Raw genomic sequence first — 22,962 nt, 5'->3', positions numbered from 1 at the left:
CTGGATTGCTGAGGCCCTGCCCGTCTCCTCCATGCAGGCCTCCAGGACCCACACGGGGTGGGGGGGCGCTCTGACTCCTCAGCTCCAACCCCGCTGAGCGTCTGGGGCACCCTCAGCACAGAACCATGCCCTGGGGGGGGGGGTTCAGAAACAGATGTGAGCTCTCACAGCTCTGGAGGCCAGAGTAGGAAAGCAAGGCATTACAGGGCTGGGCTCCCCTAAAACCCAGAGGCCGGCTCCTGCCTCTGTTCCCACACGGCCACTTCTCTGCGTCTGCCTATGGGCACCTCTCCCTACAAGGACACCTGTCACCCGACTCCAGGCCCAGCAGGACGCTCTCATCTCCAAATCCTTGACTAGTTGCAACCGCAAAGGCCCTATATCCAGACACAGTAAGGATCACAGGCTCTGGGCAGAGATGCCTTCGTGGGGGACGCCGTGAGAGCCAGCACAGACTCCGTGGCAGGTGGGCGCCCACGGTCCCGCTCCCAGTCAGCTGGGGCGGGAGCCTGTCGCAGAAGGCCCAAGACTCCAACGTGGAGTCAAGGACAGGGCTGTGAGGAGTCCCTCACAGAGGGGAGACCTGAGGCTCCGCGTCACAGGACTAGATCTGTCCCCAGAAAAGCTTCCGGGGCCACGCACACCCTCACACCAGCAGTCACAGCTGCCTGGACGGGGACACAGGCCGCTCCTGCGGTTGTCGCCAGCTCCGCCGCGGCCCTCTGCAGGGCAGCCGGGGCCTCGCCGGGGGTGTGGACCGGCCTCCCTCGCCCTCCCTGTCCCCTGGGCTCCTCTGGCCGAGCCTCTGCCGTGCGGACAGCAGCTTCTGCGGACCTGCGGCTTCGGCGTTTACAGCGTGTCAGGGACTAGATGTTTGTCCCTGGCGGGGATTAGCACTGAGCTTACGATACTTAATAAAATCCAGACTTCACTCCACTGGGTCTCACCCGGAGTGACACCAGCCTTCCCAACCCTTCTGGGAGGGGTGGTGGGGTGGGCGACCTGGGCGAGCTGCCCACCCACGTGGGCCCTGGGGTGGGGGCCCTGATGAGAACAGAACCACCAGCCTGTAGGTTCCGAATCCTTCTCCACACCTCACTGTCCAGAAAGTGAGGGTGGTGCGTGAACCTTGTCTGAGGCCGGCTCCTCACTTCCAGAACATTCTTCTGGCTGTTGCATTAGTTTCTGATGCTGCAAAATAAATGAGCACAAACTCAGAGGCTTGAGACAGCGCCCACTTACCACCCCTCTGTGTCTGTGAGTCGGGAGTGGGGAGTCTCTCCCACCGCGGTACCGGGGTTCCTCCCAAGCTCCCCTGCTTGTTGACGGGATTTGTCTCCTTGCATTGGTGAGGCTGAAGCCCCTGCTTTTGGGGTGGCTAGGCTGGGACCCCTGTCAGCTCTGGGAGGCAGCCTGTGCTCCCTCCACCGGGGCACTGCAGCCGCCCATAGCACACTGTCTGCTTTGTGCTCCACCAGCAAATGGGTGGCTCTGCCTTCCTGCCTTCCTGACCCCCCATTATGGCCTACAGGTGTCCCCCCAAATTCCTATGTTGAGATGCTGAGCCCCCAGGTGACCGCATTAGGGACAGGGCCCCTGGGCTGTAAGATAGTGAGAGTAGAGGCCCAGGAACCTCCTAAGAAGAGACGCAGAGCTGCCTCCTGTCTCTGCTGGGGGGGCGGGGCGGAACAGGCGTCTGGCCGCCCCGGAAGCAGGAAGCCGGCCCACCACACAGCAGGCCTGTGGGCTCCGATCCTGCATCCTGCAGCCGATTCTGCATCCTGCAGCCTGGCACGGGAGAAATGAACGTGTGCAGCGTGCGCTGCGCTCACCTGGGACACTGCCCACCCCCTCCCCGGGTTTGTTTCTGACCGAGGTGAAATGCACGTGCACATGGCCCAAAGTCAGCCACATTCAAGGGAACATGGGTGACACGTGGCGCGCCCACACGGCTGGGCACCGGCCCCCCTGGGTCCCACTGCCCATTGCCCTCGCCCCGACCCCATGAACCAGCCAGCCGTCCACAGCCCCCCACTTAGGCCATCCCGCTCCGGACTCTCCCCCTTGGAAACGCAGAGGCGGCCGGTTAGCTCCCAAAACACGAGAGCGACGCCCGGGGAACTCACAGGTCCCCCCCGCAAGGCCAGGCACAGCAGGGACTGGAGTCTGGGGCCACCTCAGAGGGCCGGAGCTCCAGCTTTCAGGGTTGTCCCCACGGGCCCCTGCCACCGAACTCGGCCACCGGAGTCTGCCTATGCAGCCTGAGTTTGCTCATCTGTGAAATGGGGTTCCTAACAGCTGCCTGGCAGATAGAGCAACACTGACAGCATCAGCCGGTCCAGGCCCCACACTGAGAGCTCTCACAGGATCTTCTGGGCTCAGGAAACGCAGCGGGCCTTGTTGTCACCGCCTCTGTCTGCTTTCCTTCCTTCCCTGCCTTTCCGACTCCCCAGGCTTCTGGGCTCTTCGGGGTACATGGCGAGGAGGCGGTGGGCCTCCCTAGGCACAAGGGCATCCCCGGTTGGTTTCTTCTTGCCCTTCCGGGCCTGCCTGTGACTCTGCACCCCGGCCATGCTCCCTCCCGGCTCTGTGTCCCCCACTTTGCACCAGCAGGTCCAGCCAGCAGCAGAAGCACTGCCGCCCGTGCATCCCCTGTACAGGGGCTCCCCCCCAACCCAAGTCCAGACAGTGAGACCGGAAGTTAGACAGCGCCCAGATGCTTCTCCCGAACTAACTGGCAGGGCTGGCCAAGGAGTGGCCTGCTGTCACCGCCGCTGCGTCTCCCGGGACACGGGCTTCCCCTTGGGTGCTTGGTGGAAGTGAACGTCTCCAGATGCACTTTCCGTCAGATACGCCATCCTCCCTCTCAGAGGCTGGAAGGGAGGCAGCAGGGCCTGACCCGTGGGGGGCTGTGGGTCCCCAGCGCTAGGAGCTGAGAGCAGACAGGCAACGGGAACAAGACCTCCAATTGTCCTCTACAGCCCGGCTGAGGCCCGCTTCCCTCTGAATCAGATATTGAGTATGAAACAGTCCTGGCAACAGTTTTGCATTACTGTCTTGGTTGACTGACTGTTTTCATACGGCTCTTCCAGCAAAAAGCACATGCAATGTGGCTCAGATTAAGCAGTATAAAAAACTCTCTCAGCCTCAAAGCCAGGAGCTTGGCTCTGAGTCGGAGCAGAGCCCCCACCTCTTGTCCGAAGTCCCTGGCAGCCCAGGCCGCACCCATGCTGGGGGTCAAGTGAGAGGACTCTCATCATTTCCTTTTTTTCTTTCTTCTTTTTCTTTTTTTTTAATTTTTTTTTAATTTATTTATGATAGTCACAGAGAGAGAGAGAGAGGCAGAGACACAGGCAGAGGGAGAAGCAGGCTCCATGCACCGGGAGCCTGATGTGGGATTCGATCCCGGGTCTCCAGGATCGCGCCCTGGGCCAAAGGCAGGCGCCAAACCGCTGCGCCACCCAGGGATCCCATCCTTTTTTTCTTTTTTTTAAGATTTCGTTTATTTATTTGAGAGAGAGCAGGAAGGAGAAGAAGGGGAGGGGGAGGGAGAAGAAAGAGACGGGGAGGGAGAAGCAGGCTCCACACAGAGCACGGAGCCCAATCTCAGGACCCTGAGATCACCACCTGAGCTGAAACCAGGAGTCCGACGCTCAACCTGTGTAGCCACCCAGACGTCCCAAGAGTCTCAGCACTTCTGAAGGTGGGGCTGAACATCCCAGGGTCAACATGGTGGGATGCTGAACATCCCAGGGCTCAAGGGCAAGGCTATCACCCGAGGCTAGGCAGACTGCAGGTGCACAGGCATCTGGAGGGACTCAGCAGGATGGCCTCAGGGTCTCCCTGGTGGCCGCTGTCGGTCAAGTCCCCCTCGAGCCAGGCCTTCAGGGCGTTCCCACAGGCTCTGGTGATGCAGCCCTGCCACCCTAGTCCAGAGGACCGGCCCTACTTCAGAACCCAGCAGACTGGCTCCAGGAATCAACGTAGACCGTGCCCAGAGTGCCCACCTTCAGCCCCACCTGGGGTCTCGAGCAAACCTCTTCTCGCCAGGCCAGCTTGTTCAGCGCAGACTGTGCCCCCAGATTATTCTGCAAGAGTCCCCGGACTGACCTGCTCTGTCCTGGGAGCAGTCCAGGGTCTCCGAGGTGTGCAGAGTAGGATGAGGCAGGCAAGGCCAGCCCCTGCCAGTGTGGCTTCCCTGAACAAGAGGTCACGGAGGTGCTGCTGCCAGTGGAGCCTGTGCCATGAAGACATGCCCAGCCCAGGGCCCTGGCAGCTTGGGACCCAGAATGACCCCGAGCACCACCCAAGTCCCGGAGCTGGGAGCTGTGGTCCACAGGTTTGCAAGGGCTGGGGCTCCAGAGGAAACAGTTCCTGGCACAGAAGAACATGGCTAGTGTTCCAACTCGGTTTTCATAGATTGTGTGTTGGTCTGTTTGGCTTCCATTGATCACAGGTGAAACCACCAGCCACAGTTGTTTATACCTCCCCTGTGACCCAGAGCGTGCACTCGGACACACCCCTCACACGACACCATGCCCTGTCCTGAATCACCCAGAGCGCCAGGTCCCAGACCAGGCCCCAAGGTCTACCAGGATGATTGAAGCAGCCGGCCCCGAGCCGTGTGCCCTGCCTTGCCTTGCCGGGGTCGGGGGCTGTGGGGGGGTGCTGCGGGGACTGCGGGGCCTGCAGGGACAGTGCGTCCCCCTGCCCCCTGCAGAGCCGCCCCCCTCATCCCTTACAGGGGGAAACCTCACTGTCTTGCCCCTGAGCCATCCCTCCCTGTAACTTCCCTCGGGTTCCATCCACGGTGGGCCCTGCTTAATGAATCCTTCATGTCCTGGGAGAATTAATAACCCATCCCTATAACCCACAATTTTCTATGGAAGTCGTTTAAAAAAAAAACTGAGATGAAATTCATCTTTAAGAAAATCACCATATTAAAATGAACAATTCAGGGGCATGTAGTGCCTTCACGGTGTTGCGTGACCACCACCCCTACCTGGTTCCAAAAACATGTTTCTCTCCCCACCGGGGGAAGCCCCCCACCCATCCCTGGGCCCCTGGCGACCACCACTCAGCTCTCTGCACCCGTGGAGTTGCCCGTTCCGGACACTTCACACAAATGCAATCATACAACATGTGACCCTTTGTGTCTGGCTTCTCTCACCGCATTTCCAAGATGCGTTCCCGCCATGGTGTGCATCACAGCCTCAACCCTTTCCGTGGCTGAAGAACAGCCAATGGCACGGACAGACCACATTTCGTGTGCCCGCTCCTCTGTGGATGGACACTGGGTTGCTTCCGCCCTCTGGCTCTTGTCAGGAGGCCACGGCCATTGCATAAGCTCTCATTTGTACACCGGTTTGTAAACCTTCCAAGTACATAGGTGAAGGGCCTGGTTTACACTCGTGGTCTCCCTAACCACCCCCCCCCCGACACTGCCGGGGGCCCACAACTGGAGGGTCCCGCTGTCCCCTGCCTGGCGCAGCTGGGCGGGCCGTCCTCTCCCAGGGCTGCCCCTTCTCCCTCCTACCACACCCCTCGGCTGTGGGTCCTGTTCATTTTGTAGTTTGGTGTGAGCTTTTCCTGTTATTTGGAGGGTGGTCCCCCTCCTCGGGGAGTTCACATAAGACACAGGGTAGGAAACAGAGGAAGCGTGACATGGAACCGGAGAGCCCCGGGGAGAAGCGCGAAGGACTGAAGGCCCAAGCGGTGGAGGCTTCCTGCCGGACGGGGCGCACTGACCCTGGGCACAGAAGGTCCCCGGCACTCCAAGGGCTGAGAGGGACATGATGGAGTCGCTGGGTCCTGAGGCCCTGTCCCTCCACCCCAGGCTCCCCCAGACCCCAACCCGCACTCTCTTTGCCCCAAGGACAGAGTCTTCAGGAGTCAGCCCTTGCCAACTTACGAGAGAAGACTTCTAGACAGGGAGAGTCCCACAGAAATGAACCACAAGGTTCACAACGTCCTCAAGTTCCCAGCCCCTCCGACAGCTGCCATAGGCACGGAGGGCATCCAGAGTCCCAGAGGCTGCCAGGGCCACGCAGAGGGAAGCATCGAGGGTCTGCAGGCTTTGCCTGGCCCATCCTAGCAGCGATGCAGGGGGACCTGCTCAGACCAGCAGCTCCTTAATAGGAACGAGAAGCTCCCAGGAACGGGGCCGTCTAGAGTTTGGGAAGGGCCTCTGGATCTGGCTGAGGGCACAGGTCCCAGTAGTGTCCACTCTGGGATATGGAGACCAGCCATGGGGACCAGGAGGACCAGGCTTCTCCCCAAAGCACCCCTGCTCCTGGGGTGAAAGGGGTCACACGCACTACCCCAGAATGGTACCTCTCCTTCCAGACTTTTCCCTCCGACACCTGGGACTGCCCTGCAGCCTGGAGAAGCCTGGAGGGAAGCAAGCAGGCCCTCCAGCCCTGGAGGCAGGGACCGCTTCACAAGAGGACAGAGTCAGCAGGTGGCTGCAGATGTGCCCCTGGCAGCACCTCCTCCAGGGGAGGGAGGGAGCCAGGCCCCCCTCAGGCGCTGTGGATGCAAGGACATGGGGGAGGACAGGGTGCTGTCTGGGTCCTCTCCTCATCTGGAAAGAAGATTCACGATAGGGAAATACTGCCAGACCAACAGGGAGGGCAGACCCAGGTCCCGAAGCTCCCCAGGGTCAGGGGACCCTCAGGCCAGGGCCCGCACAGGGTTCCCAGTGCCTGCCTGTGTAAGGCACGGGGTAAGAAGGCTGTCCTCCCCCAGGCGCACCTGCCAGTCCTGGTGGGCCCCCACCTTGTACCAGCCATGGCCCGAAGGCCGGGGACCGGGGAAGACCCCCCACTCCCAGCTGCCCCATCCCAGTCGGGCTGGCTTTGGACGAGGGGAGGAGGAGTCCCCGGCCCTTTCTACTTCGCTGAGCAGAACAGGAGGACGGTAACTGAATCAGCACTTCTCGTCCCATCTGGAACATTCCAACATGGAAAACCACTGAGCATCTGGGGAAACAATTTAGGGACTTTAATTAAAGGCCGATGACTCTCCCACGGAGACCCACCCCCACACACAGCTGGGAGGACCACCACATCTGCCCTCAGCGTGTTGGGGGCTCAGCTGGGCACCTGGCTCTGGGCGTTGGCGGTCAGGCCGTTTCCACTGGGAGGGGGGTGACCAGAAGGAGCCGGCTCACCCTCTCTGCTCACTGTTTCCAGTCTGCCTTCTGGGCACCAAAGCCAGACAAACAGGTGGCTCCCACAGCTCTACTTCCAAGAAGCTTCAGGAAGAGAAAAGTGGGTCATGTCAGTGAGCTCAGGAAAGGGACTCGAAGTGTAGGGAGGAAACGAGCCCAGTGTGCGAGCACAGCCGCCACCTTCTCCGCCTGCTCCCTCTCAGTCTGCGCCTTCTGGGGGGAAAGGCAGGCCAGGCAGAGGGAACAGCATGGGCAAAGGCAACACGGGCCGTGGCAGGTGGAGGTGGCCGGGCACAAGCTCAGGGCTGAGAGGAGCGTGCAGGCTGGGGAGGCAGGGGCAGGCCTCAGGGCCAGCTGCTGCAGTCAGGCATGTGGTCCTCATTCTAGAGGCAATGGGGGTGGGGGTAGAAGACGGGAGCGTTTTAAAATAATGGGATCTGGTGGACTCTGAAGACGCCCCCCTCTCTGGCTGCCATGCAAGCAAAGAGCTCCTTGCAGGAGAACAAAAGAGGTGCCCCCGAAGCCATCCAGGCGTGAGCTCGTGGACGTCTGCACAAGGGTGTGTCCAGGAAGCAGAAACAAGCATGGACCAGGCTGCCATGCGGTCACCAAGTGGGGCCCCAGCACCGGGGACAGGGACAGCACTGCCAAGCCCAGTGCCTGTCACCCAGGAGGGATTCCAGAACGAAGGGCACCCCTTGCTCATCATCGTTATTGCAGATTGGGCCAGCCCTCCCCTGCGCCCACACACAGGAACATCTCACCCACATATGCCCACATCTGCCACCACATTTCCGCCAAGGTCTCTTGGGGCAGCCCCCAGCCCTGCCCCCGGCCTGATCCTGATGGCAGAGCCTAGGGACAGGGCCGGCCCCTTGGGACAGTCCAGACAGGAGTGTCCTCCTCTGGGCCCAGAACCAGCAGGAAGGGGTGCAGGGCTCCGGGCCAGGCCACGGAGGACAGAGGCCCCCATCTCCCTCCCTGCTTCCTGTTGAGCCTCTTCTCATGCGCAGACATCAGCTGACAACTCGGATAGTCATGTGACAAAGACGGTAACCACCCTGACTGGTGGGGCCACTGGTGGGGCCACTGGTTCACAGTCAGCCGGGAAAGGGGGCTGCCACTCCCCTGGAAATCCTCCCTCGTTTCAGCCCTGGGGCCCAGGACAGGCAGCTGCTCCAAGTAGCCTAGGGGTGGAAAGGCCACATCAGGGCCAAGGATTTCATATGGACACAGGCCTGGGGTGCAGAGGGTGCAGCCGGGTCCTGCGAGGGCCCAGCACAGCCAGGCCATGCAGGGCTTGGGCCTAAGGGTCCCTGGAGGCCATTGTGAGGGCAGTGTGGCCAGGAGCAGGTGATAACAATTACTGAAGGGGCCTCTGCATTCCCAGGGGGAGAGGGGTGGACAGGGCACCCTGGAACACTCAAGTCTGGCTCAGGAGTGGAGCAGGCGGTGGACGTCCCTGGGCATGCCGTCTGGCCCATCCCCTGGGGGAGGGAGCCTGTCACTTAGCAGAACTGGGGCATCCAGGGCCTAGGGGGGTGACCCACTGACGGGGCAAGTCCTATAGCCTATAGCCAAGCAGGGTCCGGAGGGTGGGAGCTGCGGGAGGGCGTGGCCCTGGAAAGTGGGCGTGGCCTAGAGGGTGGGCGTGGCTGGAGGCTAGGATCTTTTGTGGGCGAGGCCTATCGGGTGGGATCTGTGCGTGGGCGTGGTCTGTTGTGGGCGGGGCCTCGGTGGGCGGGGCCGGACCGCCCCGGAGCTGCTGGGAGGCTGGAGGGCTGCTTCCAGAATCACGGGGTCTAAGCTGGGAGTCACTGGGCCGGCCCTAAGCCTCTCTGAGCCTCAGTTGCTCATCTGTTATGTGTGGCCAAGCTCACAGAACACCCCAAGGGGTGGATAAGGATTGGGTTTTGGACCACTCCTGGCATATGAACAGTGCCCTGTAGAGATAACTAGTGTGATGATCATTTCCCCGGGCGGTGGCACCTCCAACCCCCACCTTGCAGCCTTCAAGGTTACGTGGAGGAACACAGATGCAAACTTTACTTCTTAAATATTTTTCTCTACCCATTGCCTGTACACGGACTGCTCCGGCCAGGTGACAGGCATAAATTAAGGTTACTGTGTGTCCCCAGGCAGCACGAGGGCTGGCCTGTCCTCCTCAGTCCCAGCCAAAGTCCTGGCCAGTCATCTGGTAGAACTTGCGGTTAAAGGGCCGGTAGAAGTCCCGCAGGCGCTGGACCACAGCCTCGGGCACCCGCGGGTGGGGCCGGCCCTTGGATTTGCCCAGGCAGCGCGGGCGGCTGCTCCCCTGGGCCTTCTTGAGGCAGGGGAAGCCCTTGGTGGTGTTGAAGTAAAAGTGCTTGTCCGTGACCACCCGCTTGAGGCCCAGGAAGTCCTGGACACGGCCGAGTTCTCCCGCCGGGTCGCTGACCAGGCGCTCCCCGCTGACGAACAGGAAGCGGGACAAGGGGAAGAAGCGCAGCCAGTTGTCCAGGTGCTGGGCGTACAGGCCGATGCGCACGGCGCTCCAGGCCGTGTCCACGGGGCCCAGGCCGTGGCGGAAGGCCAGGGCACGGAAACTGGGCAGGCCCGGCATCTTGGAGAGTGTCTGGGCATAGTCGGAGATGGCCCGGGTTACAGGGTTTCGCACCACCACAATCAGCTTCGTGTCCGGGGACATGCCGTGGATGCGGCCAGGAGCCTCCCGAGTCACGAAGTAGCTAGGGGTTTTCTCCATGGTGATCTGCCCATCCAGGGTGCGTGGCATCAGGCTCCTGGGGATGGAGGGGAGGAAGGTAGGCGACAGTGGGTACTGACCCCCAGTGACCCAGAACTAACCTCCCCTTCCTCCAGGGAAGTCCCAAACCTCCAAGGTGGGCCAGCCTTCCCCAGAAAACCCTGTCATCCTAGGTGCTTGGGTGGGCAGCCTGGGTGCCCACAGTGGGGGCCCATCCCGCCAGGCTGCCCACCCCTCTCCCAGAGCTAGGTTGTGCCCACACTCGACACTGCTGGGCCTCTTGCCCCAGACCCAGTTCTCAGGAGGCCAGCATCCTGAGGGCCACCCACACAGCCCCGCCCACCTTCCCCATCCCTTAGGCTCTCACACCACACATCCCCTAATCAGGCCATTAATTACTGACAAGTGTCCCCAACAAAGGGCAGCTTCCCTCCCTTTTCCCTCCTCCCTTGCACAGACTCTCCTGCCTCTGATTACAGCCCTGCTAATTCTCACTGACCTGGACCAGATCAGAATGGATCAGAATGGATCAGAACAGATCAGAATGCGAATAGCCTCCAGCACAGCACAGCACACTGGAGAGCAGGGAGTTCAGTGGCCTGAGTCCCTGTCCCAAGACCCCAGCTGCCTGGGCTTCCCAGACCTGGCTTAGACCCCACAGTGCAAGGCTGCTTCAGCTGCAGCATTTTTGGCCAGGGGAGGGGAGTACTGACTCATCCCAAGGTTCTGGGGGAGTGGGCTGGTGACAGCCCCCTGATGGCCCCAAACCTGGGGCAGCCCATCCTGAACACCCGCCCAGAGTGGGGAGGGCAGCTACCCTGAGCAGTGTGTCCCACTGCCACACCTGCCAACCAGGTAGTACAGGGTGAGGCGGGCAGGGTGTGGCCTAGCCAGCTGAGCAAACAGCCCTAAGGGAGGGCCAGGAACTAGGTCAACAGAGGCAGAGGCTGTCGGGACCTGTGCTAGGGAGGGGAGGGCTCTGCAGGCTGGCCCCGCCTCCTGTCCTCTGAGGGAGCTGCCCCTACTCAGCTGATAGGCTCCAGGACTGGCCCCAGCCAGGGAGGTGACACAAATTGTGGAGTTCAGGTTTTATCCAGCCTCGGGGACCCCCAGACCCAAGCCCCTGGGAGGCAGGGTCTGAGTTACCTCCTTCTACTCAGACCACCAACAAAACTCAGGTCAGGAGGACACAGAGATGCACAGACCCATGAGTTAGGGTACTTAGCTTGGAGGGTGCTGGTGGTGGGACAAGAGAATGTGCACATGTGAGTCCAGGGCATGCCACTGGCTCCCTGACACCATCCCGGGAACTCTGGGGAGTCAGGTGGGATGCACGGTCTGCTAATTTCCCCTCCTTCAGAACAAGGCTCCAGGCAGAGCTGGTCCACAGAAGTGATGGCGACAGCTCTGCTTCTCCATCTCCATGAAAGCGCGACCTGGCGCTCCGTCCCTGCCGCTCACTGCCCCCTCTGACAGGCAGGCTCAGGGACGAAGCATCAGCCCACAGTGCTGGGCTGCAGCTGCTGCCAGGCGGTCAGCTGGGGTTCTGCTCCCAGAGCCCCTGCGTCCCTCTGCCGGCCTCCTGCAGCTGGGAATCCAGCTGGAACAGTACCCAGACCTCTCCCTTCAAATGAATAAGTTCAAGGAGATCTTGGCTTGTGACAATGCCAAGGGCTGAGACCCAGGGCTACAGGAAACCCCTTTTCCACTGAACCTCAGTGCTGAGACCCACAAAGAGACAGTGTGCCAGGCCACATCTGAAGTCACTGTCCCTGGGGCACCTGGGTGGCCCTGTCAGTCAAGCATCCAACTCTTGGTTTTGGTTCAGGTCATGATCTTGGGGTCATGAGATCAAGCCCTGCGTTGGTCTCTGTGCTCAGCAAGTCTGCTTGGGACTCCTCCTCCCTCTGGCTCTGCCTCTTCCCTCCTCAAATAAATAAATAAATCCTGAAGAAGGAGGAGGAGGAGGAGAAGTCACTGCCCCTCCCTTCAACACTTCGGTTAGGGAAGACAACCACCCCAATTGCTCAGGGGAAGCCCCCCATCCATCTTTGACACACTCTTTTCATCCTTTCTACCCACCAGGCACCAAGTGGTCCAGAGGTGCACCATCCTTCCCTTCCCAGACCGGGTAGGCTTCTGAATAGCCTCTAGCCCTTCACTCCTCCCGGGTGATGTGGCCACAAGGAGGAGTTAAGGGGACACCAGCACCTGCCGCTGCTGTCTCTCCCAGGAAGTAGAGGAGCAGATGGAAGAGGTGCCCTGGATCCAAGGAGCAGAGGAGTGGGGAGGGGGCAGGGGCTGCAGACTTTCCAGGCCCACTCCTGCCACACACCAGCTTCCAGCTCTGAGATCTCTGGGATCAATTACTCTCCCCAGGCCCAGCCCAGGCTTGGAGCAGGGTGGGGATGGAGGCTTTGGGGGGCGAGAGAGACCAGGGAGGATAAGAGGAGCAACACACTGACCCCACACGGCAAACATCTGACAAACTGTCCTATGGAAACGCCCCGTCCCCAAGTTCATCTGGTCTGCATTTCCCTGCAGCTTCAGCCCAGCCCTGGCAACTCTCCCTCCTCTGTTTCGCTGGGTGGACACCTCTCCCGGGCCCCATCCAGCCCAGCCTGGAACCCCACACACCCCAGTCACGGCTCCCGTGTGGAGCCTGCGGTACAGGGCGAGTGGGGGCGCTGAGTGCCCAGTCAGAGAAGCCTCTGCGGGTGAGCAGGGGGAGAGCAGTCCCACAGAGGCCCGGCCCCCCGACATACTTCACTGCTCCTGCCTTGGCTGCTTGGGCCCCCAGACCCAGGGGTCCCCCCACCCGCCACCCTCCACCTCTCCTTTCAAGCTCCAAAACACCTTGGCCCAAGCTTAGCTCACACCTGCCCCCAGACAAGGCACTCGCTCCTGAACTGAGACTTTGGGGTGTTCCTGTGAGCGCAGCCACTGCTGTACAGAAGGTCAATTAGTGAGTGAATCAAGGAAAAAGTGCCGAGTGGGGGGCACTGGAGGGTCACAGTCTCCAAGACGAAGGACCCTGAGAGCCTGAGGGGTGAACTTCCCAGAGACCAAGGTCAACTCTGAGCAGCCCAGCACCTACCTGCCCCGTCCACGGGAAGGACTAGAGTCACTGCCTGAAATGAGATTGGTCTCAGCCCTGTGGGAAACAGGGGGTCCCCAAAATTCAACTGGGGGCAGTAGCCACTCCTCCTCTACTCGCTGCCCCAACCCCCTTCCAAAACAGGGCTCTGCATTCACTGGAAGTCCTTCCCAGGTCCTGAGAGCAGACTGCCAGACCAGGGGCTGGGCAACTTCTTCACGTTAGGAGAAACTGAGGCTGCAGTGGGCATTCTCAGAGGCTCACTGCACATTCAGAGGGGGTGGAAAGGACAGACAGGTCCAGAGGAACAGGGCACCTGTGAGCACGCCAAGCCCACCTCCACACATGTCAGTACATGGACACAGCCCCTCTGGGCACCCGGACACACGCACCCCAAAGCTCAGCCAGCCTGGCTCCTGCTTGTTCTGCACTGGCCAGCGAAGGCTCAGTGCCAGTCAGCCCTGAGAGACAGCTCTGAATGGGTGCAGGCCACTGGGACCCGACCCTCTGCATCCTCTGCAGCCACCCCCACCCCCAGGCCCCCGGACATGGCTCTAAAAATGAGAAAGGAGAAAGTCTCTTCTTTACCAGAGTTAGACACGCTCCTGAATCTCCCCCTCCCACGACGGCCACTCCAGGATCCCAAGGATCCCTACCCAGAGCTGAAAATCTGGCCCAGCTGCCTCTCAGGAGCCCCCTCCTCCCCAGCACCTGAGCATGCATCCAGGGAGGGCCTAGACGGGGCTCCAAGCCCTCTGGACCCTCCTGGCCCCAGGCTCTTTGAGAACCCCCGGCACTAGCCGTGCTGCAGCCCCTCACGCGTCCAGCTCAGCGCCTTGCCACAGCGCCTGTTCTCAAAGCTCCTGGGGGCCAGTGGCAGGCTCTGAAGTTTGCTCTAGGTAACAGCATGTCCTCCGCCCCCTGCCCCTCCTCCTCTTCTTCCTTCCCTCCCTCCTCCTCTTCCTCTCCTTCTGCACAGCAGCGAGGGATTAGGGATGCCTTTGCATGCTGCAGCACTGTCAGAGTGGGGTAGCTGTCTCTCCCTGAGCATCCAGGATGCTGGGACTCAGCCAACTGGGTCCAAGGATGGACTCGCTTCCCCATCGCCACCTGACTTCCCTAGCACCCCCAACAGCAGCAACCCTTCAGAGCCCAGGATTCCTTCTCTCACTGGGGCCCCTCTAAACCCATGAGTTGTTTTAGTGCAAAGGGCAAAGATAACAAATAAGAGTGAGTGGGGGCCAGCTGAGGGGTGGGGTGACGGAACCTGGGAAGAGGAAACTGGTATACCACAGAGCCAAGAGTCTGAGTCCTGCCACCCTGCACTCCCCATTAATTCACTAGGTGACCTTGGGCTGGGTCCTCTCTGTCCCATAGCTTGGGGATGAGGTGAGAACTGCAGGCAGTGGGGTGACTCACTCTCCATCTGGAAGCCCTCATTTCCCCGCAGGAAGGGACAGGGCACCATGGCAGGCTTGTGCACCATGGAAGGAGGCAGAGGGCAGGGCCCCACGCTGCCTCAGCTGGGACTGGATGCTCCCCCACATTCTCCCGTGGCACCCCAACACCATCCAGCTAGGCAGCAGGGCAGCTACAGAGCCCTTGACATGAGGTGGGGGTCCCAATTCCCACATCTTCTTCCTTTCTAAATAAAGCCCAGACTCCCTCCAGACCCTCAGAACCAGGAGGATTCCTCTTCCCAGGATTGAGGGTCTGGGGACAGGTCAGACACTGCCTAGGAGGCTACAGGGAAAATTCTTGGGGTAACTGGCCAGAGGTCAGACATGCTGTCCCAGAGTGATCCAGTGGGGAAGGGCAGATGAGCATGAAGAATTTCTAATGCTCCTCAAACCCCACTAGGTTCAAACTACTTATCCCGGTTGGAAACGCCTCCCCTCGGGTCTTCATGAGACCCCTCAGCAACGCTGAACCAGGGTTTTCCCTGGACTTTCCAAAGTTTCTGCGCCTCCCCCCCCCTCCCCCGGCCAGTCATCGCTCCTTCTTTCCGTAAAATCCAATGCAAGGGACCGCGTCTCTGAGGTCAAGCCTCCGCCCTCCACTCAGGCTGGTCTCAGCTCGGATCCCTGGACACCTCGGCCCGCCGCGCCCCCAGTGAGACCCCTGGGGCGCATCATGCTGTTGGTGGAAGGCACCCGCCAGGGCGCGCACCGACGCCGATGGGGCGGAGAGGCCGGGCGCTCACCGGTACCAGGCGAGGCCGCGCTCGTAGCACCTGTCGAAGAAGTGGGGCTCAGAGCCGAGCGCGCGGACGTCGGGGTGCAGCCGCAAGAACTCCAACAGGGCGCGCGTGCCGCCCTTCTTCACGCCCACGATGAGCGCCTGCGGAAAGCGCCGGTGTCCCGGGCCGCTGGCCACCGGCAGGCCTGGCGCCCCCGGGCTGCGGACAGCGAGGAGCGGCTCGGCGGGCGCGGGGGCCGGCAGGGAGGCGCGGGCGGCCGGCGGGCCGCGGCCGGGGAGGGTGCAGAGGCAGTAGGCGCCCAGCGCCAGCGCGCCCAGCACCAGCGGCGCCCGCGGCCCCCGCAGCGCGGCCCCCTGCCAGGCCCCCGCGCCCTGGCCGCCCCCGGCCCCGCCGCCCAGGCCGCCGCTACCTGCCATGGGGCTGCGCCGCGCCCAGGCCCTGGAACCGGGGCTGCGGGAGGGAGCGCATCCCGGGCGAGCAGCGCGCGGCCAGCGGCGCCCGGCTTCTGCTTTGCGCCCCGGCACCCGCGGACTGGGAGCGGGCGGGGGCGGGGCCGAGAAGCCTCGCCCCCTCTTAGGCCACGCCCCCGAGGCCACGCCCCCACGACCACAGCCCCGCCTGGGCCTCGCGGGCGCCCGGGGAGGCCGAGGCGCTATGGGAACCTCGGAGACCACCCGGACGCGCCTTCTCGGAGACGCTGGGCTGCACCCCGCTCGGCTCCGGGGCCGTTGCCGTTACGGATGCCCGGCTACGGGTCAGGTGTCAGGGCTGTGACGGGACTGAGATGCTTGCCCCAAGACCCGCTCTCGGACCAGGGCGGAGCAGCAGGTGCGCGGGTGAAGCCAGGGGATCAAGGAGGCGCGTGGACCCGGGCCGACAGGGCACAGGGGTCCCCCGGCCTGGAGGGGAGTCTGAGGGGAGGACAGGGCGCGCTTTGCTGACAGTCGGCTTGCCGTTCATCAGGGTCACCGCCCTGGCGGCTGGAGAGGGCTGGCCAAGTATCATTACCATCTTAGAGTCCCTGGGAACCAGGCTCAGGGATGACAGGCGTCCCAAGGGCCCATTCAGACCTGTCTCCTGACCCTTTCTACCATGTCACACCGTCTGTGCAGCCTAGCCCACCGGGCGTTGCTCTGGAACGTCAGGGACCCATCTCTGACGCTGGCACCCGGGCTCCTGTCAGAGACAAGGAGATGGGGGAGGTGGGATGGAGGCCGGGAAAGAGGAAGCCAGGTCCAGCCCCAGGAGCTCCTGCTGAGGAGCAGTGACATGCAGGGGCCACTCACAGTTCTGGAACCTGCTGGGTGCTGGACACTCTATGGGAGCTTGACATGGCCCCAGGGCCCACTGAACCCCCAGCCCAGCACCAGAAAAGCAGAGAAGGAAAGAGAAAGAGGGCTCAGTGTACCGGGCAGACAAGGAATCAGGCCAGTGTCCTTTTCCCCCTCTACCCCAGACTTCCTCACCACCAGTTACTGCCCAGGGGTATGGGCTCCCCGAGGAGGCTCAGAGGACACTGCCCTGGGTTCTGCTTGTTCCTGAAACTAATGGCATCTGGACAAGTCCCAGAATCCTGGGGCACCCACAAACATTTCCAGGGCTCCCGCCCAGAGGAACCCTGGGCCAAGGGGGCTCTGCAGAGCCAGTGGGGTAAAGATCACTGATCTAGGCCCAGTCCAGGTCCCAGACACCAGGCCTGCCCCTGCTTGTCAGGGCAAGACTGAGCCAGGAGGCCTGTAGGCGAGCTGTTGATACAGCGCTGTCTGGGGTGCGTGCTGATACACACGGGTCACGGGAAGTTCTCCTTCTGGTCTAGCTTAAAAGGGAGTTTGTTCCAGACAGGCTACTTCTCCTTAGAGCTATGCTGGGTGGGATCCCACCGCACCTGCAGCAGCCACCGCTTTCACAGCAGGCACGTTGCAGGGCTCCAAATTCCAGCAGTAAACCCTGGTGGCCCCTCTATCTCCCTGCCCAGCACAGGCAGGGTGGCTCCCACCTCCCAGCCTTTGCTCATGCTGTTGCATCCTGCTGATAATGCCTCTTCCTCAGCCCCTCAGCCCTCCTGCCTCACACATACCTCCTTCAGGATTTTCCAGTAGGAATTTATCCAGAACAACAGAACACGAATGTGCTGGGGGCAGGGGAATGAGGCCAGGGACAAGGATGATTTACTAGCTCGTGCCCTCCCTCCAGCCACTGTCCATACAACTGTCGAGTGAGGGGTGGGCGTAAATCTGGGGACACCCAAATGGCAGCCTTGGGGCATTTGATCACCAGTGTATACTCAGCACCTAACAGAAACTGGCACCCCATAAGCACTGATAAAGGCCCCCTGATGGAAGGATGTGAATGGAGAGGTCAAGAAAGGCTTTCTGGAGGAGGTGATGGTCAGGCAAGCAGCCTGAGGACAGCAGCGCAGAGTATGGGGCAGAGGTGGAGGGCAGAGGCTCATCTCCGAGAGGGAGTACACCCTGAGAGCCCAACCTGAGCCTCCTGCCCCTTCTCCATAAGCTGGAGACCTCAGTCCTGACACTGAGTGGGAGCTTCGCTGAGATGTCATGTCCACACCATGCCATCCAGCCATTTATTTTTTTTTAAATCTTTATTTATTTATGATAGTCACAGAGAGAGAGAGAGAGGCAGAGACATAGGTAGAGGGAGAAGCAGGCTCCATGCACCGGGAGCCCGACGTGGGACCCGATCCCGGGTCTCCAGGATCGCGCCCTGGGCCAAAGGCAGGAGCCAAACCGCTGCGCCACCCAGGGATCCCTCATCCAGCCATTTAGCACGTAGACTCCAGTGGTTTCCAGTATAGCCACAGTGCTTGGCAACCATCCTTGCGGGGGATTTTAGAACATAGCACCCCAAGAAGAAATCCCATCCCCATGGACAGTCCCTCCACATCCTCCCTGTCTCTAGAGATTGCCTTTTCTGGACGTTTCGTCTAAGTGGAACCATACAACACATGTTCTCTGCAACTGGCTTCCTTCCTTCAGCATCATGTCTTCGCGGATCAGGTATGTGGTGGCAGGTGTCAATACTTCATCCGTTTTTAGGGCTGAGTAACGTTCCACTGGCCAAACAGACCACCTCCTGTTGATCCCTCCGTCTGCTGGGGACATGGCTTGTTTCTAGCTCCGTCATTGTGAACATCCGTGTGCAAGTTCTCGGGCGAGCAAGCGTCCCTCCTATCAGGCGTGCCTGGGCACTGCTGGCTCACGCCTAGCTCCCTGGCCAGTGCTTTGTGAAGGGGCTTTTTGAAGGCCAAATCTGGGCAGTTGGGAACCTGCCTCTCCGTGCTCCTCATGCACAGGGTGCCTGGTTCCCTCCTCCCACAACATCTAAGGGCTGCTCTGATCCGCCTCCACCCTAGGTTGTCATCAGGGTGAGCCCCAGCCCTCCGCTGGCTGCTACCAGGGTGATCTGCGGACGGCGGACCCCCCTCCCCCTAAAGTGACTGAAAGAAGCCGAGGCTGGTAGCTGTCCTGGCACCTTGGTGTGCTGGCAGGGAGCAGGGAAAATTGGGGGGAAGGAGGTGCCGAGCTTCAGCCTGCTGGACCCTGTCCCCATCCCTGTCCCTGGAGAGACAATAGGGAGTGCCAGTGCAGGGGGACAGCGAGGGCACGTCTAGGGAGGGGGTCCTGGCATGCAGGGTCATGGTGACAGGAAGGCCCAGCCTGGCCTCCCAGACCCAGGCTCTGTTGGAGTCCCCTCCACAGACTGTAATTACTGCTTCGTGGGTGATGCTCCCCATCTGTCCCCTCCACCTACTCATGAGCTCTGCAAGGGCAGGGATGGCGTTGGTCTCCAGCCTCTCTGTGGCTCCACACCTCACAGTGGTAAGCACTCATGGGGGGTGGCTGGCTCTATGTGCACCCCCCACCCTCCTCTCCACCTCTGCGCCCGCAGCCTGCCCCCTCCCCAGGGTGGGCACCCCCACACAGTCCCCACCGGCTGCAGGGCGGGGCCGTAAGCAGTTGCCCGACTCTGGAAAGTGATTAATAACACCTTGCAGTCCCTCCCCCCACGGGGGACAGCTGGGGGAGATTTCACACACGTGGGGCTTCCAGGAACCCCCTTCCCTGGGACCACACCCTGACCCCCCAGACCCGCTCCTGCAGTCTGCAGTCTGGGGCCTGCAAGGAGGGCCCAGGGGAGGGGGCTGCGGCCCAGGGCGGGCCCAGCTGTCCTTGATTTGTGTGAGGTTTTTTTCACGTCAGAGGCTGGGTTTCCCTGAGCACATGGAGGGGGGATGCGGTTTCCTCCCAGAGAGGGACCCCCAAGAACTATTGACCCACCTCCCCCAGCCAGCCCTGGAGCCCACTGTTCCTAGCACACCTCGGGAGGGACGGAGCACGAGCGGCTGGGAGCACAGGGCTAGGGGTGGGGGCAGTGAGAACCTCTGGGGCTGGAGGCCCAGCCAAGTCCCGGCTCCACCACCTCCCAGCACATGACCTTGGCAGGTATCAAGTCTCTGAACCTCACTTTCCTACTTTATAAAGCAAAGGTGACACTGGCCCCCATCTGTCGGGTGCCTAGCTCCTAAGCTCTTCAGGATACGGAGGCAATGGACATGTGACAGAGGCCCCAGCACAAGATGGGGTGCCCTGAAGCTGCTCCCTCCCTGGCCGACCTCTCTACTCATAATTCATCTTTCTTGGAGAAAAGGCTGGACAGGAAAGGCTTTCCTAGGGCCTGGCTTGCTGGAACCCAGGGTCCTGGACCTGGTGCCCAGCTCCACCTGGGGACGATGTGGCACAGAAGGGCTTGCCAGGGCAGACACAATTCCCAGGGTCAGGAGGGACAGATGAACAGGACTGGGGAGGAAGGAGGCCTCCCCAGACCAGCCCCAGTGAGGAATCACATGCCTGCAGGGAGCCAGACCCCGCTCCTGCACAGGGATGGGCACTAGCTGGCTTCCAGCCACCCCCATTTCTTTCCCTTAGGTCTCCCTGGAGCAATAGGCACAGTCAGAGGCCTGGGTGCCACTGGCCCCCTGCCTCCCCAGGAGTGCGCAGGGCTGCAGGTTCCCAGGACCCACCACAGGGCTCTGCAAAATGCTTCTCCCTAAGCAGCCTGGATCAGCTCAGTTTATAACCATCTAGCAGTCTTTCCAGGCTGGCCGTCCCAGGGCTGCAAGAGGGGAGCGCTGTCAACGGCCTTTCTCCTTGAAATGACTAAAGGGTCTCATAGAAACAGGACCCTCTCTGCTGCCACCCCATCCCCACCTCCCTAGCTTCAGAGCCCCAAGCCAGGCCTCAGCACACAGAAGCCCCTCTGCATCACAGGGAAGGCTGGGTGTCACCTAATGGCCCCACATCAGGGCCTGGGGGCTCTGTAACCAGGTCCATCCATCTATGCCCTGGCGAGGGTCCCCATGGGCTAGACGGTGACTGTAAGCACATTCCCTCGGGCCAGGTGCTCCTTGGGTCCCCGCATCTCCCAGACCACAGCCACACTCACGCAGATGCGCGGCTTGGCTCGCTCGCCCTACAGAGGGAGTGAGCCGAGGACCGTGCAAGCTGGTCTCCTTCCTCCGCTGCCACTGTGTGCAGCCCCCACAGGGCTGAGCGTCTGGAAGGGAATGAGATGAATGCGCTGTGGTCTGTGACCTGGGGTGGGTGAGCCCTCAAGGGGACAGCAGGGATCCAGTCTGTACACACAAACAGGAGACCCGCCCGGGGCCCTGCCACGCGGGGGTAGGACAGAGCCACGGGGGAGCCCCCAGGAGAGGCTCTAGAAGGATTCTGGCACGTGGGGAGGGGAGAGGAAGAAGGAGCCGCAAACTTGAGAAGGCAGGAACCAGGGGCACATTTTAGGTTGGAGGCTGGCTGGCCTGGAGGCCCAGAGGGAGGGTCTGGGTGCAAGGGGTGGGTAACAGACACCGCACAGTTCTGGTACCTTCGTGGCGTGGATCCAGCTGGAGATACCGGGTCTGACGGCCCCGCCCCCCGCCGTCGGAGAGGCCGCCGCTGCGCCCCTGGCGGCGCCCCCGGGAACTGCAGGGCCTCGAACCCGCCGCGGAGCTCGCTCGCCCCCCGCCCGCGCGCCCCGCGGGCCCCGAGACCTCCCCGGGGAGGGGTTCTTGAGCACCGGCGGGCTCGGGAGGGGTCCTCGCGCCGGGTCCCCTAGCAGGGCCGCGCATGAGGGTGGGACACGGTGGCCGGCTTGGCGGTGACCTTGGCCAACCTCTCTGGGAGCCTCCTGCCACTTGCCCGCAGCCCACAGGCATGTGTTGAAGTTTGGGGACATGGAGGAGGTTGCGGGGGTGAGGTCCGGAGCCGTCTAGCAAGAAATAATTCTTGAGACGTCTTTGGTGCAAAGTGGGGGTTTTATGAAAGCCCCGGGACAGGACCCGTGGGCGGGAAGAGCGGCTGAGTATGTACCTGGGAGTCGGGAAGGGTCTGGGGATAGCGTCCTCTCTAAGGAATTTTGGAAGCGAGGTTTCCAGGACCCTGAGGGGGTAGCTATTGTTGGGAAAAGGTCACTTATTACCGTCTAATAAACCCTGCATCCTGAGACCCTTCAGATGTGTATTGTGGGCCACGTGCTTGGGGGGGGGGTGATCCCCAGCATGTATCTTGGAGGGTTTAGAGATAATGGAAATTTCTTTTTTTTTTTTTCCTTTTTTTTTTTTTTTTTTTTTTTTTTTATTTATGATAGTCACAGAGAGATAGAGAGAGAGGCAGAGACACAGGCAGAGGGAGAAGCAGGCTCCATGCACCGGGAGCCCGACGTGGGATTCGATCCCGGGTCTCCAGGATCGCGCCCTGGGCCAAAGGCAGGCGCCAAACCGCTGCGCCACCCAGGGATCCCGATAATGGAAATTTCTAAAGGAATTTTTTTATGTGTTAAAGTAGACCTACAGGCTCCTGGGGTCGGGTTAAGACTGCCTTCTGCACTTAGCAAAGTATGAACATCCAGGCAGCTGAGTCGGTAGACAAAGGACCCTCTGCCTGTTTCAAGGGCTTGTCAACGTGCCACCCCGGGCTGGTGCTTGGTCCTCAGCTAGCCCTGTGTCCCCATCACATGCGTGGGGGAGGGGCGGGGGCCTGGGGCCCGGCCAGCGCCGCGCTCCCACCAGGCCATGGCTCTCCCGCACTTGTCACAGCAGCAGCAGTAGCGAGGAGCAGGAGCCCAAGCAGCTCACTCATGCCCCCTGCCAGCCACTCCTGGGCGAGGCAGGGCGGCAGCAGGGGATCCACGGATCCCTGACCGCCTGCTTCTGTCGCCCGGTGCCCCTGCGTGCACGGACCTGCCGCTGATGTGGACTGGGGCTGGACTGGTGCTGACAGAGCCTGAGGAGCCGGCTGCCCCTGAACAGAACCCCTGGCTGCGAGGCCATGCCCAGGAGGTTCTGCTTGGCAAGGGAGGGGGCACTGCTAGGGGATGGTGAGAGCTGGGTTTGTTTCTCAAGGAGGAAGTGAAGCTGTGGGCCAAAGGTTATAGTGTAACCCAGCAGGAGGCAGGGGTGGGGGAGATTCATGATTCCAGGTGAGACACCTCCTCCCACCAGGTGGAAGACAGACCCTGCTAGGAGCCATCCATATCCAGGCTCCTGATGAAAGGGGACCTCGGGGCTTTGGAGCCCACTCTTCTCCCACCACCACCGCTCCAAGGACCCTGCTTCTAGCCCTCCCCACGGCCAGTGAACCTGGACGGGTGGACGTGTGCTTCCCCTGAAGCGCAGGTAGTCAGGCACTGCTCTCACAGCGGCCCTGCCAGCCTCACCAGCCCCAGTCTCAGCCCAA

General features: G+C 61.4%; 1 protein-coding gene across 1 annotated transcript; it reads right to left on the bottom strand.

Moving 5' to 3' along the window:
• Nucleotides 1-9,215: 9,215 nt before the first annotated feature.
• HS3ST6 (heparan sulfate-glucosamine 3-sulfotransferase 6) lies at nt 9,216-15,703 on the bottom strand. The gene is made up of 2 exons (XM_041749691.1): nt 15,215-15,703; nt 9,216-9,951 (listed from the first exon to the last, which is right to left on the bottom strand). The coding sequence occupies exons 1-2, from the start codon at nt 15,625-15,627 to the stop codon at nt 9,336-9,338; spliced, it is 1,029 nt and encodes a 342-aa protein (XP_041605625.1). The 5' UTR covers nt 15,628-15,703; the 3' UTR covers nt 9,216-9,335.
• Nucleotides 15,704-22,962: the final 7,259 nt, after the last annotated feature.

The sequence above is a fragment of the Vulpes lagopus genome, chromosome 3 (genome assembly GCF_018345385.1).
Source record: "Vulpes lagopus strain Blue_001 chromosome 3, ASM1834538v1, whole genome shotgun sequence".
NCBI lineage: Eukaryota > Metazoa > Chordata > Mammalia > Carnivora > Canidae > Vulpes > Vulpes lagopus.
The sequence above is the reverse complement of the archived record's forward strand: the minus strand, read 5'-3'. Positions and strand labels throughout refer to the sequence as shown.